The sequence below is a fragment of the Papio anubis genome, chromosome 18, assembly GCF_008728515.1.
Source record: "Papio anubis isolate 15944 chromosome 18, Panubis1.0, whole genome shotgun sequence".
In the NCBI taxonomy this organism is placed as follows: Eukaryota; Metazoa; Chordata; class Mammalia; order Primates; family Cercopithecidae; genus Papio; species Papio anubis.
Genome location: NC_044993.1, coordinates 46155482 through 46170117, shown reverse-complemented (window position 1 = coordinate 46170117; position 14636 = coordinate 46155482). Strand labels below are relative to the sequence as shown.

Here is a 14636-nt window from a genome sequence, read left to right as displayed (position 1 = left end):
CAAGCTCCGCCTCCCAGGTTTACGCCATTCTCCTGCCTCAGCCTCCCGAGTAGCTGGGACTACAGGCGCCCGCCACCTCGCCCGGCTAGATTTTTGTATTTTTTAGTAGAGACGGGGTTTCACCGTGTTAGCCAGGATGGTCTCGATCTCCTGACCTCGTGATCCGCCCGTCTCGGCCTCCCAAAGTGCTGGGATTACAGGCGTGAGGCACCGCGCACGGCCGAAACGATTTTTTTTAAAGTAAAAATACCCTAAGGCCCAAACAAGGTACCCCTGTGGACTGGATTTAGCTTTGGGCTGTTGTCCACCTAGGCTACTGGTTGTCAGGGATGCTATGACATCTTTACTGTGTAACTTAAGCAGATCAGTTTACCTCCCTGAACTTCAGTGAGCTAATCTGTAAAATGGATCAGGACCCATCGCTGTGCCGATCAAATGAGACCAGGTGTGTAAGACGCTGAACAGCGCTGGCGCATGGTAAGCACCCCACGCATGACGCGACAGCGGTAGCTTGGGTGGATGTTGATTTGGTTAGGATGTATTCAAGGAGCAAGATATCCCAGAGGCCAGCGGAATAGGCGACGCCGAGAAAGAAGGAGAAAAGACGGCAGAGGAGATAGAAAGAGGGAATGGAAGAAGTGAGGAGGCAGCAGGGTCCGCCCTCCAGGCGAGGCGCCAGCGAGAGGCCCAGGCCGGGGAGGGAGCGCACGTGGCCTAGTTCGGGCGGAGCAAAGGCGCTGGGCGCAGCGGAGACCTCCGAGCCCGCCCCTGGAGACCGGCCGCGAGGGTAGGTTGGAACTCGGCTGCGAGGACCTTGAACGCCGGGCGCTGGGGCGGCTCCAGCTACTTGGGAGTCGCGGGACTGCGGGGCACGCCACGCCAGGTCTAAGCTCGCCGCCCTCTCGGAGCGGTTTGGGCCGGACTCCTGGGTCCTTTAGGGCTCCGCCCCAGGGGGTGGGGCTATATGTTCGGACCAATGACCGGCAGTCCCTGCGGCCCCGCCCTCTCCCCGCCCCCGGAGCCGCGGCCTCTCTCAGTGCCCAACCGCCCGGCGCCCAGGCCTGGGGCACCGCAAGCGCGGAACCTTCGGCTGGTGAGTGCGCACCTCCTCCCCAGGGTTTCCGCTCCGATCCCGCCTCCAGCCCATGCCCCAGAGCTCCAGGTCGCCGACCCGGGCCCTGGGGAGTGACTCAGCGCAAGGATGGTGGCGACTTGCGGGGGCTGGAGATTCGAACTGTTCAGGGCCTTGAATGCCGGGATGAGCTGGTCCCGGGGCTGTGCCAGAGCGTGGGGCCGGGCTGGGGTGGACGGGAGAGGACCAGATTCGGAGACCAGGGCAGGGCGGGAGAAGCCACGGCTGCACCGCCTTGCTGGGCCAGGGCCACGGTGTGGGGCGGGGGGCTGGGGGGGGGGCGGGTCCTGAGCTTCTGATCCAGCTCCCCGCCTCAGGACACCAAGATGCCTGGCGAACAGCAGGCAGAGGAGGAGGAGGAGGAAGAGATGCAGGAGGAGATGGTGCTGCTGGTGAAGGGTGAGGAGGATGAGGGTGAGGAGAAGTATGAGGTGGTGAAACTCAAGATCCCCATGGACAACAAGGAGGTATGTGTCACACACACCCTGGGGCCCACTGTCCTCAAACCTGGTCCAGGCCCAGCCTCCCTCAGATAGAAGCCAGGGATCTTGCCCCTACTTTTCCCAGAATCTCAAATCTAGAACCTCAGGGTTGGCCCATACTTCTGCCCCACTGCCTGGGCTTCCATCATACAGTCACGCCTACTGTGCCAGGCTTCCTGCTGGGTGCAGGAGATTAAACTCCGTCCTTGGATCCCCCATGGAGCTTGATGTTAGACTGAAGGGTAACCACACGGTTAGAATCCCGCGTGATGGTTGCAGGTACAGGGAGATGATGAAGCCTAGAAGTGGGAACTTAGATTTAGAGGTGGGGGAAAGGACAGGTTAGTTCAACAGCAACAGTAACAATAGCTAACCCTTGCCTAGCATTTTCTATGTGCCAGGCCCTGTTCTAAGCACCTCGATTCTATGATGTTGGAGCATTTATTCCATTTTACAAATGAGGAGACTGAGGCCCAGGGCAGTTTGGTAACTGGCCACAGGTCTCAAAGTTAGTAAAAGGATGGCTTATGTGAGACCAGTAGGAGTCTGGGGGCGGAAGTGGGGTGATGGACCCAGGCAGAGGAAATAGCCTTATTATTATTATTGCTGTTATTGTTTGAGACAAGGTCTCATTCAGTCACCCAGGCTGGAGTGCAGTACAGCTCACTGCAGCTTTGACTTCCCGGGCTCAGGTGATCCTCCCTCCTGAGCCTCTCCAGTAGCTGGGACTACAGGCACGCACCACTACACCTGGCTAATTTTTTTTGTTTTGTTTTGAGACAGAGTTTCGCTCTGTCGCCCAGGCTGGAGTGCAGTGGTGCGATCTTGGCTCACTGCAACCTCCACCTCAAGTGATTCTCCTGCCTCAGCCTCCCAAGTAGCTGGGATTACAGGCATGTGCCACCAACGCCTGGCTAATTTTTTGTATTTTTAGTAGAGTTGGGGTTTTGCCATGTTGGCCAGACTGGTCTCAAACTCCTGAGCTCAGGTGATCCTCCCACCTCAGCTAGGTGTGAGCCACAATGGCCCTTGTAGAGGCTCAGACGAGTGAGTAGTGCACTGCAGCAGTGAGGGTGAGTGGTTTGGTCATGCAGTAGTGTGGATGATGGGGGGTGGTTGGCAGGCCACACAGGGAGTCTACCTTTTATTCTGAGGGTATTTAAAGGTTTTGAGATCAGAATATGAGTTAAATTTCCCCTCTGGAGACGCTAACTGCCACCAGATATGTTTCCACTTGTCAGAACCCCAGAGGACTCTGTCTGCCCCCAGCAGAGGGCTTGGGTCTAGGGGACTCAGTTTGCAGGGGGCCCGGGCTCTGATTCTTCCTGCCCAGGAGCCAGTTCCCCGGGAAAGAATGCTCTGCTGCCCCCTAGTGGGCGTGGTGGGTGCTGGGGGAGGGGACAAGCTCCTCAGGCCGCCTCTTCCAGTCTAATAACTATCTGGTTCTGTTTGTTGCGGGCCCCCTTGGCCCATTATCCAGCTCTGCCTGCCTCTTCCGGCCCTGCGATTGCCTGATCTCCACCTTTGGCCTCTAAGTTACAAACACAGGCTCCAGAGCTTAGGGTGGACTTCCAGCTCCATCACTTACCCACTGTGTGACCTTGGGCAAGTTTCCTAACTGCTTCATGCCTCAGTTTCCTCATTTGTATTATAACAGCACCTACATCTTGGAGTTGTGAGGAATGAATGAGTCAACACATGCACAGAGTTAGAACTGTGTCTGGCACATAATAAACATGGAGATAGTTGCTGTTACATTTATTCTTCTCCCCAAAGCTCGGGACCTTGGGCAAGGTCATCCTTCTGGAGATTTTTCAGCTTTTTTTTTTTTTTAAACGGAGTCTCACTCTGTCGCCCAGGCTGGAGTGCGGTGGTGCAATCTTGGGTCACTGCAACTTCCACCTACCGAGTTCAAGCAATTCTCCTGCCTCAGCCTCCTGAGTAGCTGGGATTACAGGTGCAAGCTACCACGCCCAGCTAATTTTTGTATTTTTAGTAGAGATGGGGTTTCACCATATTGGTCAGGCTGGTCTTGAACTCCTGACCTCGTGATCCGCCCACCTCAGCCTCCCAAAGTGCTGGGATTACAGGCGTGAGCCACCACGCCTTGCTCAACTCATTTTTATCAAAGGCCTGGGCTGAACCATGAGAACTGGGGTTGATCAGGGAAGTGAATGTGGGGGCACAGAGGATTGAAGGCAAACGACTCAAGGCAGTGGGGAAGGCTTCCCAGAGAAGATAATTTCTGACTTGGGCCTTGAAGGCTTTGTGGGGGTTTGGCACATGGAAGAGGGTGAAGGGCATTCCAGGAGGAGGAAACAGCAAAAGCAAAGACTCAGAGGAAATGAGACTGGAAAGGCAGTTGGGGGACAGAGGGGCCTTGAAAGCTAGGGCAGGACGTACTGTGTTAGGTTCTGTGGCAACATCAGAGGCCTTAAATCATGGGAAGAGCCAGACGTGGTGGCTCACGCCTGTAATCCCAGGACTTTAGAAAGCCAAGGCGAGAGCATCACTTGAGCCTAGGAGTTCGAGACCTCCCTGGGCAACAAAGGGAGACCTCATCTCTACAAAAATTTTTTTTTAATTAGCTGGGCATGGTGGCTGTAGTCCTAGCTACTTTGAAGGCTGAATGAGCCCAGGAGTTCAAGGCTGCAGTGAGCCATCACTGCACCACTGTACTCCAGCCTGGGCAACAGAGAGAGACCCTGTGTCAAAAAACAAAAACAGGCCAGGCATGGTGGCTCATGTGTGTAATCCCAGCACTTTGGGAGGCTAAGGTCAGGAATTTGAGACCAGCCTGGCCAACATGGCGAAACCCCATCTCTACTAAAAATACAAAAATTAGCCGGGTGTGGTGGCATGTGCCTGCAATCCCAGCTACTCGGGAGGCTGAGGCAGGAGAATCACTTGAATCCAGGACGTGGAGATTGCAGTGAGCTGAGATTGCACACTGTACTCCAGCCTGGGCAATACAGCAAGATTCTGTCTAAAAAAAAATCAGAGGAGGAACATGATTGGATTTTCTGTTTAGAAGCATTATTGGCTGCTATAGGGAGACCAGGCCAGGTAGGGCCTGCTCTAAGGTAGTAACAGCAATGACGAGGAAAAGGTGCCATTTAGGAACTTGGCTAGAGCCAAGGGGTATGTGCAGTGAAGGTTTGGCATGGCTACTCATAAAAGGCACATAGGGCCAGATTGTTAATGGTATCACGCAGTGGTTCTAACTCCACCATTGACCAGCTTTTCTTTGGCTTTCACATCTGTAAAATGGGGTAATAGAAAAAGACCCTTGAATGCCCGTCTGAGAAGTGTCATCAGGGTGACTGGATTTGGAGGAGATGGGTGAAATCGAGGATTATGCACACATATCCCATGAACTGTTAGCACGGTGCCCAGAAGAGCGCTCGATCGTCAGCTTGCTGTGGGCCTTCCTGAGCCTCATTTCTCCATCTATGAAATGGTGACCTCGAAAGCGCCTTCCAGTGGTGACATTCAGTGAGTCCTAGCTATTGCCAGTCCTGTGGCCAGTCACTGTCCAGAAGAGCCTTAATTACGCTGCATGCAGGGGCTGGAGTATTCTCCCTCTGCCATCAAAACCCAATCTATCTTTTAGAAAGATTTTCTCAGAGGGCCCCATGCACATACAAACCTATCTTTCCCTGGCTTGAACCCTTGAGTGGTTTTCTGCTTCCCTCAGGGTGAGGTCTCAGCTGCTAAACTTGGCATTCAAAGCTCTTCACCATCAGACCTCATGCCATGCTGGCTTCATCCCCTCGACACCTATCCCATCCCTCCTTGTGGTCTCAGCCTGCAAAGCCCTCTTCACCTTTGCTCCCTGCTTTCTCCAGGAGTAGCTCTTTTCTCTTCTAGATCAGTTTCTTAATTTTTAACATGCATACAGATCACCCAGGGGTCTTGTTAAAATGAGGATTTTAATTCAGTAGAATCTGGAGTGGGATTTGAGATTCTGCATTTCTAAAAAGTTCCCAGTGATGCTGATGTTGCTGGTCTGTGGACCATATATCCTCCAGCAAGGAACTAGAGGACAGGGATTGTGTTTAACAGTTTGTACCAAAAAGAAGGAAGACTGTGACCACAAAAAGGGGCCACGGGAAAGAGACAAGCTGCATAAGTGGCCTCAAACTCTAGTCAGTGAGATTAGAATTGCATCATGGAGGCTGGGCACGATGGCTCTTGCCTGTAATCCCAGCACTTTTGGAGGCCGAGGCAGGAGGATTGATTGAGCTCAGGAGTTTGAGACCAGCCTGGGCAACATGGCAAAACCCCGTCTCTACTAAAATACAAAAATTAGCCGGGTGTGGTGGCATGCCCCTGTAGCCCCAGCTATTTGGGGGGTTGAGTCAGGAGGATTGCTTAAGCCTGGGAGGTCAAGGCTGCAGTGAGCCCAAGACTGCAGTGAGCCATGATCATGCCACTGCATCCAGCCTGGGTGACACAGTGAGACCTTTTCTCAAAAAAGAATTAAAAAAGGATTGCATAATGGTTAAGAGAATAGGTGTTCTGGAAAATGAGTAACTTCAGTTCAAACCCTGGCTCTGCCATTTATTAGCTGTATAGCCTTGTGTACTCACTTAACTTCTGAGTCTTATTTCCTTATATATAAAACAGGGCTAAGGCACCTAACTGAAGTCATGGTGAGAATTTAGAAAGACAGTACTGGTAAAAAGCACTTGGCACAGTTCCTGGCACATGGTGAGTGCCCAACAAGTGGGAGTTATTGTATTAATTAGAGAAATAATGGCTAAGGAAGAAACTGGGATGTTTGCCCTGGTTAAAAAAACATTTAAGCAGGAAGACAAAAATCACTAACTTCTAATACCTGGATTATTGTATTATTACACTACATTGTATATCCACAGTAACCTCTTGTTATAGTGCAAATACCATTTATTCTAATTTTTAAATCTAATAGTTGTAGAATTTAAGACACACTTGGGTCATTAATGATCACCTAGTCTGGTATTTGCCAAGTTTCAGTCACATGTGTATTGCTCATATGTTGTACTCATATTTTTATTAATCCTTTTCTTCAAATAGATTCACATTGTTTTGCTAAATAAATTTACCTTCATCTAAACAATAGTACTGATGAAACTGTGGGTTTCATGTGCTCTCTTGTTTTTTAATATTTGTGAAAATAAATGCATAACAATTATAATGAGACTTTTTAAAAGTTTGCCCACATACCACCTCATACCTCATGCTGGGAAATTTTTTTTTTTTTTCTTTTTTCTTTTTTTAGAGACACGATCTCACTCTGTCACCCAGGCTGGAGTGCAGTGGCACGTGATCATAGCTCACTGCAGCCTGAGCTCAAGTGATCCTCCTTCCTCAGGCTACCAAGCAGTTGGGACTACAACTACTTGTGCACCTCACCACACCTGGCTAATTTTTCACTTTTTGTAGAGATGAGGTCTAACTGTGTTGCCCAGGCTGGTGTCCAACTCCTGGCTTCATGTAATCCTCCTTCCTTGGCCTCCCGAAGTGCTGAGATTACAGGTGTGAGTCACTGCACCTGGCCTCATACTGGGAAGTTGATCTCACTTAGCCTACCTGGCCTTTCTCAGGACACTGGGGCAGAGGAGGATCTTAATGAGCTGGATTCAGCTCCTCTTACCAAGATTTTTCCTCGGGCACCCAAGGCCCCTTCTCCTGGGCTGGAGACATCAACAATGCTTGTGTGGAGAATTTCTTTTTCAGAAGTCAGTGATCCCAGCATGAGGAAGCCCTCAGGCTGTCCAAAGTCACCTTAAAGAGGGTGCCAAGGAAAAATGGGCCAGAAAAACGTAGATATGATGAGACAAGTTCTCTCCACAGTGGCTGATGTATTGAAATAAACCAACAGATTTCAAAACCAGGGCAAGACTGGAAAATGTGACCTTGAATTCAGATGATGCCAAACATGTTGTGGGGAGTTTCTCCATTTAAAGTATCAACTTGTATTTTAACCTTGAATCCCTCTTGGAGTGTGCCAGGGATTTGGAGTTCAGCCTCTGTCACATCTTGGTCACATGACTTCAGAACAGTGTAGCCTGAACAACGTCATGGTCTCATGGGCACCCTGAGTCCTTCCTGGCTCCCACTAGCCATGTGAATTTCATCGCCCTCAGCCTCAGCTTTCTCAGCTATCGAAAGAGACAACACCCAGCTCAAGGCGGGTGACAGGAGGATTTAATACAATAACATACATAGTGTTGTCAAAGCTTAATACTTTGCTATTGATTGTTGTTATTGTTATGAGTATATATACTATTTAAACCAGATTTCCCTTGGTTGGTCACTAATTTCCCAAATTGCCCTGTTTTCTAATAATTTCTTTCTTTCTTTTTTTTTTTTTTTTTGAGAGGGAGTCTCACTCTGTTGCCCAGGTTGGAGTGCAGTGGCATGATCTCAGCTCACTGCAACCTCTGCCTCCTGGGTTCAAGTGATTCTCCTGCCTCAGCCTCCTGAGTAGCTGGGATTACAGGCATGAGCCACCACACCCAGCTGATTTTTGTATTTTTTATAGAGACAGGGTTTCACCATGTTGGCCAGGCTGGTCTTGAACTCCTGACCTCAAGTGATCCGCCTGCTTCGGTCTCCCAAAGTGCTGGGATTACAGGCGTGAGCCACCATGCCTGGCTTGTTTTCCAATTTCTGAGTTGGTTACCACAAAGCCACTACCTTTTGACAAACAATCTTGAAGGCCTTGAAGATGCCCTCTTGCAGCTTCAGAAAGAGAAGGCCCTACTATTCTCTGCTGTCACTCTCTTTTTTTTTTTTTTGAGATAGAGTCTCGCCCTGTCACCCAGGCTGGAGTGCAGTGGTGCGATCTCGGCTCACTGCAACCTCCACCTCCCCGGTTCAAGCAGTTCCCTGCCTCAGCCTCCCAAGGAGCTGGGATTACAGGCGTCTGCCACCACACCCAGCTAATTTTTGTATTTTTAGTAGAGACAGGGTTTCAACATCTTGGGCTCGAACTCCTGACCTCGTGATCCACCCGCCTCGGCCTCCCAAAGTGCTGGTGAGCCGCTGCACCTGGCCTTGCTGTCACCCTCTTAACCTGTCTCCCCATCTGTAAAATGGGGATGATGATAATTACCTTGTGGAGATCAAATATGGGAGAAGGTGACACTCTCTTGTCCTTAACATGTCCCAGGTACTTCATTTGGTCATGAATTAATTGCTTGACCACAGTAGATACTCGACATCAGTTTTGCTGGGGTTTTGAGCATTCTTTTTTCTAAAGGGAGCAGTGTGCCCTCAATACTCTTCACTCTTAGTCCAGAATGTTTTCCCTTCACGTGCCTCTTACAAGGCATTTCTTTCCTTTTTCTGATATTTATCTCTAGAAGGCCAGAGCTTGTGAAATTGGCTCATTTTCAGATTTTTCGTTTCAGACCTCAGAATAGCATTTGGGTTTTACTCTTGCCTTTTTCTTCACTGCTTAAAAAATGATAGGTGTTTGCTATTCAAAGCTGATTAAGAGCCTGGACTTGGTCCTGGCCTGGCTTCCAGGATGCCCCTCTCCTGCTCTCTTCCCTCCCTGGCTTCTCCCCATCTTGCTGCCCTAGGTTCTCTCTGCCCATCCCCTGGATGATCTCATCCACTAATTCTCAAGGCTTTATAAACCATCTATAGGTTGACAGCTTCTCAGTTAACATCTTCAGTCTAGGTGTCGCTTCTGAGCTCCAGATATGTCAAGAAGCCATGACACCATCCAAAACAGATCTCCTCTCTCAACTTGCTCCTCCCACCGTCCTTATCTCTGTAAATGGCAACTCCACCTTTGCAGCTGCTAAGCTCAAAAACCTTGAAGTCATTTTGATCTCTTTTTCTTTACATCTCATATCTAATGTTTTATTAAATCTATTCTCTCACACTGCAAATAGATCCAGAAGCCAATCACTTCTCACCACCTCCACCATCCACCGTCCACTTCTGTCACCTGGGTCTGAGCCACTATCTTGGCAAGTGGCTGTAGTGGCCTCCTCACTGGGCTTGTGCTTCTGCGCTCTCCAACTCCTTCATTTGGTTTTCAACCCCAGTAGGCTGAGGGAGCCTTTTTTAATGTGTAGGATATGGTCACTTCCCTGCTCAAAGCCCTCTGACATCTCTTACAGTTCCCTGTCTCCTTTATATTAAAAGCCAGAGCCAGGCACAGTGGTATGTGCCTGTAACCCCAGCTACTAAGAAGGCTGAGTCAGGAGGAACTGCTTGAGCCAGGAGGTTCGGGACCAAGCCGGGGCCACAGCAAGACCCTGTCTCTTAAAAAAAAAAAAAAAAAAAAAAAAGCCAAATATAACAAATACAAGGCCCTATAAGCCAAGCGATCTCCTCCACCACCACATCGGTGACTTCCCCCATCATGCATTCTGCTTTAACCAATTTTTCTTGCCATTTCTGGAACTCAGCAGGCAACTCCCGCCTCTGCGCCTTGCTGTTCCCTCTGCAATGCTCCTCAGAGGGCTATCCACGTAGCCTGCTCTGTCACCTCCTTTAAGTCTTTGTTCACGTTATCATGTCGGTAAGGTGTCTTGACAACCCTGTTTTAAATCTGTAGCATCCCCAATACCAGCATTCCTTATCCATTATTCCTGAAAGCAGTAATTTTTAAAATCCTTTTTATTTAATGCGGAATCCCCATGCCTAGAACAGTCTAGGACACTGCACGCCCTCAGTAAATATTGGGTGAATTAATAAAAATAGCTAGAACGCCGCTGGGCTTTGTGATGTGTGCGTTACGCGCATTATCTCACCGGATGCGCACAGCCATCCTGCGAGGCAGCACCGTGGCCTTTCCTATTTCACAGATGGGGAACTGAGGCTCACAGAGGGAGCAGCCTGTGGAGACCCAGGTCTCTGGCTCCGGGGCCTGCCGCTAAGGGCTGACCTATCCCCCTCTCCCCGCAGGTCCCGGGCGAGGCGCCCGCGCCGTCCGCCGACCCGGCGCGTCCCCACGCGTGCCCCGACTGCGGCCGCGCCTTCGCGCGCCGCTCCACGCTGGCCAAGCACGCGCGCACGCACACGGGCGAACGGCCCTTCGCGTGCACCGAGTGCGGGCGGCGCTTCTCGCAGAAGTCGGCGCTGACCAAACACGGCCGCACGCACACGGGCGAGCGGCCCTACGAGTGTCCCGAGTGCGACAAGCGCTTCTCGGCCGCCTCGAACCTGCGGCAGCACCGGCGGCGGCACACGGGCGAGAAGCCGTACGCATGCGCGCACTGCGGCCGCCGCTTCGCGCAGAGCTCCAACTACGCACAGCACCTGCGCGTGCACACGGGCGAGAAGCCGTACGCGTGCCCGGACTGCGGACGCGCCTTCGGCGGCAGCTCGTGCCTGGCGCGTCACCGACGCACGCACACGGGCGAGCGGCCATACGCATGCGCCGACTGCGGCACGCGCTTCGCCCAGAGCTCGGCGCTGGCCAAGCACCGGCGCGTGCACACGGGCGAGAAGCCGCACCGCTGCGCTGTGTGTGGCCGTCGCTTCGGCCACCGCTCCAACCTGGCGGAGCATGCGCGCACGCACACAGGCGAGCGGCCCTACCCCTGCGCCGAGTGCGGCCGCCGATTCCGCCTAAGCTCGCACTTCATTCGCCACCGACGCGCGCACATGCGGCGCCGCCTGTATATCTGCGCCGGCTGCGGCAGGGACTTCAAGCTGCCCCCTGGCGCCACGGCCGCCACTGCCACCGAGCGCTGCCCGGAGTGCGAGGGTAGCTGAGCCCCGCAGGGCTGCGGAGGGGCGCCCTGGGGCTTCGACCTGGCTGCACTAACCCGGGCTCCTTCTGCGCCGGCCTCCAGGTCTGGAAAATTGAGGGGACTGCAGGCCCGGCTGCCCTGGAACTGGAAGACAGGGAGAATCCCCTGCCGGGGTCCCTGGAAACAGTGCCCATCCTCCATCACTACATTCCCTTGGCCCGTGTTAGTGAATAAAGTATTATATCCTCACCCCACCCGTGCCTGTGAGTGGGGTGGGTGGGAGAGGAAGAAAGTTGGGGTTCTCCAGGCTCAGGTGCCAAGTGAGATGTCAAGGAACCAAATGGGGATGTAAACCTAAAAGGGGTTCCTGGCATCTCCGTTTGTGTTGAGGGTAGGAGGTGATCGCACACTTGGCCCTTGGTTACGTCCTCATAAACCCTAGATCTGAAAGGGCCCGTAAGTATACTATGTTCATCAGACATGCACTGCATTCGGCAGAGCTCCAGTGAGCAAGGCACAACCCTCAGATCTCAGTCTAGTGAAGGAGAGAAAACTGTAACACAACATTAAAGGTTTTAACTGCTTTGTTATGTAAACTTACTTATTTTCATCCTCAAAACATCCCAGCCCAGCGCGCGGTGACTCACGCCTGTAATCCCAGCACTACTGGAAAAAAAAAAAAGCTGGGCATGGTGACGCACACTTGTAGTCACAGCAAATGAGGAGGCTGAGGTAGGAGGATCACTTGAGCACAGGAGGTTGAGGCTGCAGTGAGCTACTACTGTGGCACTGTACTTCAGGCTGGGCGACAGAGCAAGGCTGTCTCAAAAATAAATAAAAAATTTAAATTCCAAAGTTATAAAATTTATTTTTTCTTGTTTTCTACTGTGCAACCCATTTCAGTGCCAGCAGCCTACGGGCATAGAGGCCAGGCAATGGTTCGGGGCTACAGTTTGCTCTGGCATGGGGTACTATGAGAGGCCCAGGGAATCCGGCCCATCATAAATCCAAACCCATGCGTTGTTTTAAATTTATTTTGGGTTGGGCAAGGTGGCTCACGCCTGTAATCCCAGCACTTTGGGAGGCTGAAGCAGGCAGATCACCTGAGATCAGGAGTTCGAGACCAGCCTGGCCAACATGGTGAAACCCTGTCTCTACTAAAAATGCAAAAATTAATTGGCCTGTAATCCCAGCTACTCAGAAGGCTGAGACAGAGTGAGACTCCATCTCAAAAAAACAAAAAACAAAAACAAAAAAAATCAGCCGGGCATAGTGGCAGATGCCTGTAATCCCAGCTACTTAGGAGGCTGAGGCAGGAGAATTGCTTGAAATGGGAGGTGGAGGTTGCAGTGAGCCGAGATCACACCATTGCACTCCAGCCTGGGTGACAAGAGTGAGACTGTCTCAAAAAAATAGTAATAAAATAGTAATAAAAAATAATAATAGTAATAAAAATAAATAGTAACAAAAAAAATTTATTTATTTATGTAGAGACAGGGTCTCGCTATGGTGCCCAGGCTGGTCTCCCCATCCTAGCCTCAAGCAACCCTTCCACCTCTGCCTCTTGAAGTGCTGAGATTAGGCATGAGCCACCACGGCTCACCATGGCTGAGGCAAAGGAGATGGGACCATCTTTCTGTCCATTTTTGCCACAGCCCATGAATGGCAAAGACAAGGGACAAGTAAACAGGCACTTGCAGTCCAGTGTCAACTGGTGCTATGATGGGAAGATAGGCTCTTCTCAGAGGTGATGCTTAAGTTGGGTCTTGAAGGTAAAGTTGGGGTTGGGGAAGTGTGGAGAGAGCCCCTAAAGCTGCATTCCAGGGTCAGTAGCGCTTGCAGATGTTCCCTGGGGTGGAATGAGGGGACAAAAAGGTTTTGGAAGTGAGGTTAAAGTATCCAAGGTAGCAAAGCCTTGAGGGCTTAGAGGGGGAGGATGGAGCTGACATCTGTAGGGAGCTGGAACTCATAGCGGTAGACCTGGAGCTGAGGCAAAGGAGATGGGACTGACTTCATTTCTTAGCTTGGGTGACTGCAGGACAGTGTCACTGATATGGGGGTACAGGATGAAGAGCAAGACAGGAGCTGAAGTGGGGGCAATTGTTATACCCCAGTCTGGACATGCTGAACGTTAGGTCAGCATGAGGGAGGGGACTGGCAATAACAGCTTAGAGATATCAGGTCTGGAGTCCATGACACCATGTCCATAAGAAAGCACTCAAGAAGAGTCTTGAAAGTGGCTGGGCATGGTGGCTCATGCCAGTAATCCCAGCACTTTGGGAGGCCAAGGGAGGAGGATCACTTGAGGCCAGGAGTTCAAGACCAATTTGGGCAACATGGTGAAACCCTGTCTCCACTAAAAATAAGGAAAAATAGCCAGAGGTAGGAAGAAAACCAGGTAAGCATCTTATCTGGGAAATCTAGAGGAAAGTGTTTCAGGGAGAGTAGACGATCAGCTGCTGCTCTGGTGCCCGCTGCATTTGTCATGAGGGCGGGGAAAGTGGCGAGAGCTGATTCAGTGGAGGGGCGTGAAAACCAGCCAGGAGGCCAGGTTGTAAATGGGACAGTGGGGAAGCAGAGTGGGGGAATACAGCCAGCCCTTTGAAGAGGCTGCTCGAGGTTTGATGGTTTCACTTTTGTCAACAGGGAAGGGACTCATATATGCTTTCTGCACAGGAAGAAAGGGCTAATGAAGAGAAACTGATCATACAGAAGGGAAAGCAGACACCCAATTAAGGAGAGGAAGGAATCAGGGCTTCGTAAGGATGCGGATCCCATTATCACTGGAGAGCCAGAAGAAAGGCGGGTTTGGGCACATAATCTGATGCGCTGTTTTACCTGGGAAATAAGAATGGGGGTCACTGGATAAGAAACGTAAGAGAGTGAGGCCAGGAAAGGAGAATGCCTCATTTTACTGATGTGCAGACTGCCTCAGAGAGACAGCAAATCAGCGATCATTGTAGATTCTGAAAGCACGGATGTCCTTTGGTATACGTGGGGGACTATTTCCAGGACACACCCCACCGTGTTCACAAATCCACGCATACTCAAGCCCCTGTCAGCCCTGCGGAACCCACGTATAGGAAAAGCTGGTCCTCCACACACATGGGTTTTGCATCCCACAAATACTGTATTATTGAACCATGTTTGGTTGAAAAAAATTCAACCAAATGTGGACTCATGCAGCTCAAACCCATGCTGTTCAAGGGTCAACTGTAGTTTAAAAGTCCTTTCCCCTGCATTAGCCTACCCTGTGACGGAGGCAGTCAGAGATATCTCAGAAAAAAGTGATGTGCCCAAAGTCACAGAACAGGCAAA

The 14636-nt window shown here is 51.1% G+C and overlaps 1 protein-coding gene and 1 non-coding gene across 3 annotated transcripts; one reads left to right on the top strand and one right to left on the bottom strand.

The window, feature by feature from the left end:
• The first annotated feature begins 330 nt into the window (after positions 1–330).
• ZNF771 (zinc finger protein 771) lies at positions 331–11918 on the top strand. Of its 2 annotated transcripts, none has more exons than XM_017954547.3 (3): positions 331–1093; positions 1450–1599; positions 10528–11918. In XM_017954547.3, the coding sequence occupies exons 1-3, from the start codon at positions 965–967 to the stop codon at positions 11338–11340; spliced, it is 1092 nt and encodes a 363-aa protein (XP_017810036.1). In that variant the 5' UTR covers positions 331–964; the 3' UTR covers positions 11341–11918. The 2 variants fall into 2 exon arrangements, with proteins under 2 accessions (XP_017810036.1, XP_021788968.1); XM_021933276.2 differs by having other exon boundaries at positions 1437–1599.
• Positions 11919–12201: 283 nt separating this feature from the next.
• On the bottom strand, positions 12202–12337 carry LOC116271366. Its single transcript, XR_004179928.1, has one exon. It is a non-coding gene; the product is annotated as a small nucleolar RNA SNORA42/SNORA80 family (small nucleolar RNA).
• Between the last annotated feature and the right edge of the window lie 2299 nt (positions 12338–14636).

Excerpts from the sequence above, each read along its gene's own strand:
- ZNF771 (XM_017954547.3), top strand. The coding sequence starts at position 965 with ATGTTCGGACCAATGACCGGCAGTCCCTGCGGCCCCGCCCTCTCCCCG. Across the intron at positions 1,094-1,449 it reads AAGCGCGGAACCTTCGGCTG|GACACCAAGATGCCTGGCGA; the intron begins GTGAGTGCGCAC and ends TCCCCGCCTCAG. Across the intron at positions 1,600-10,527 it reads TCCCCATGGACAACAAGGAG|GTCCCGGGCGAGGCGCCCGC; the intron begins GTATGTGTCACA and ends CTCTCCCCGCAG.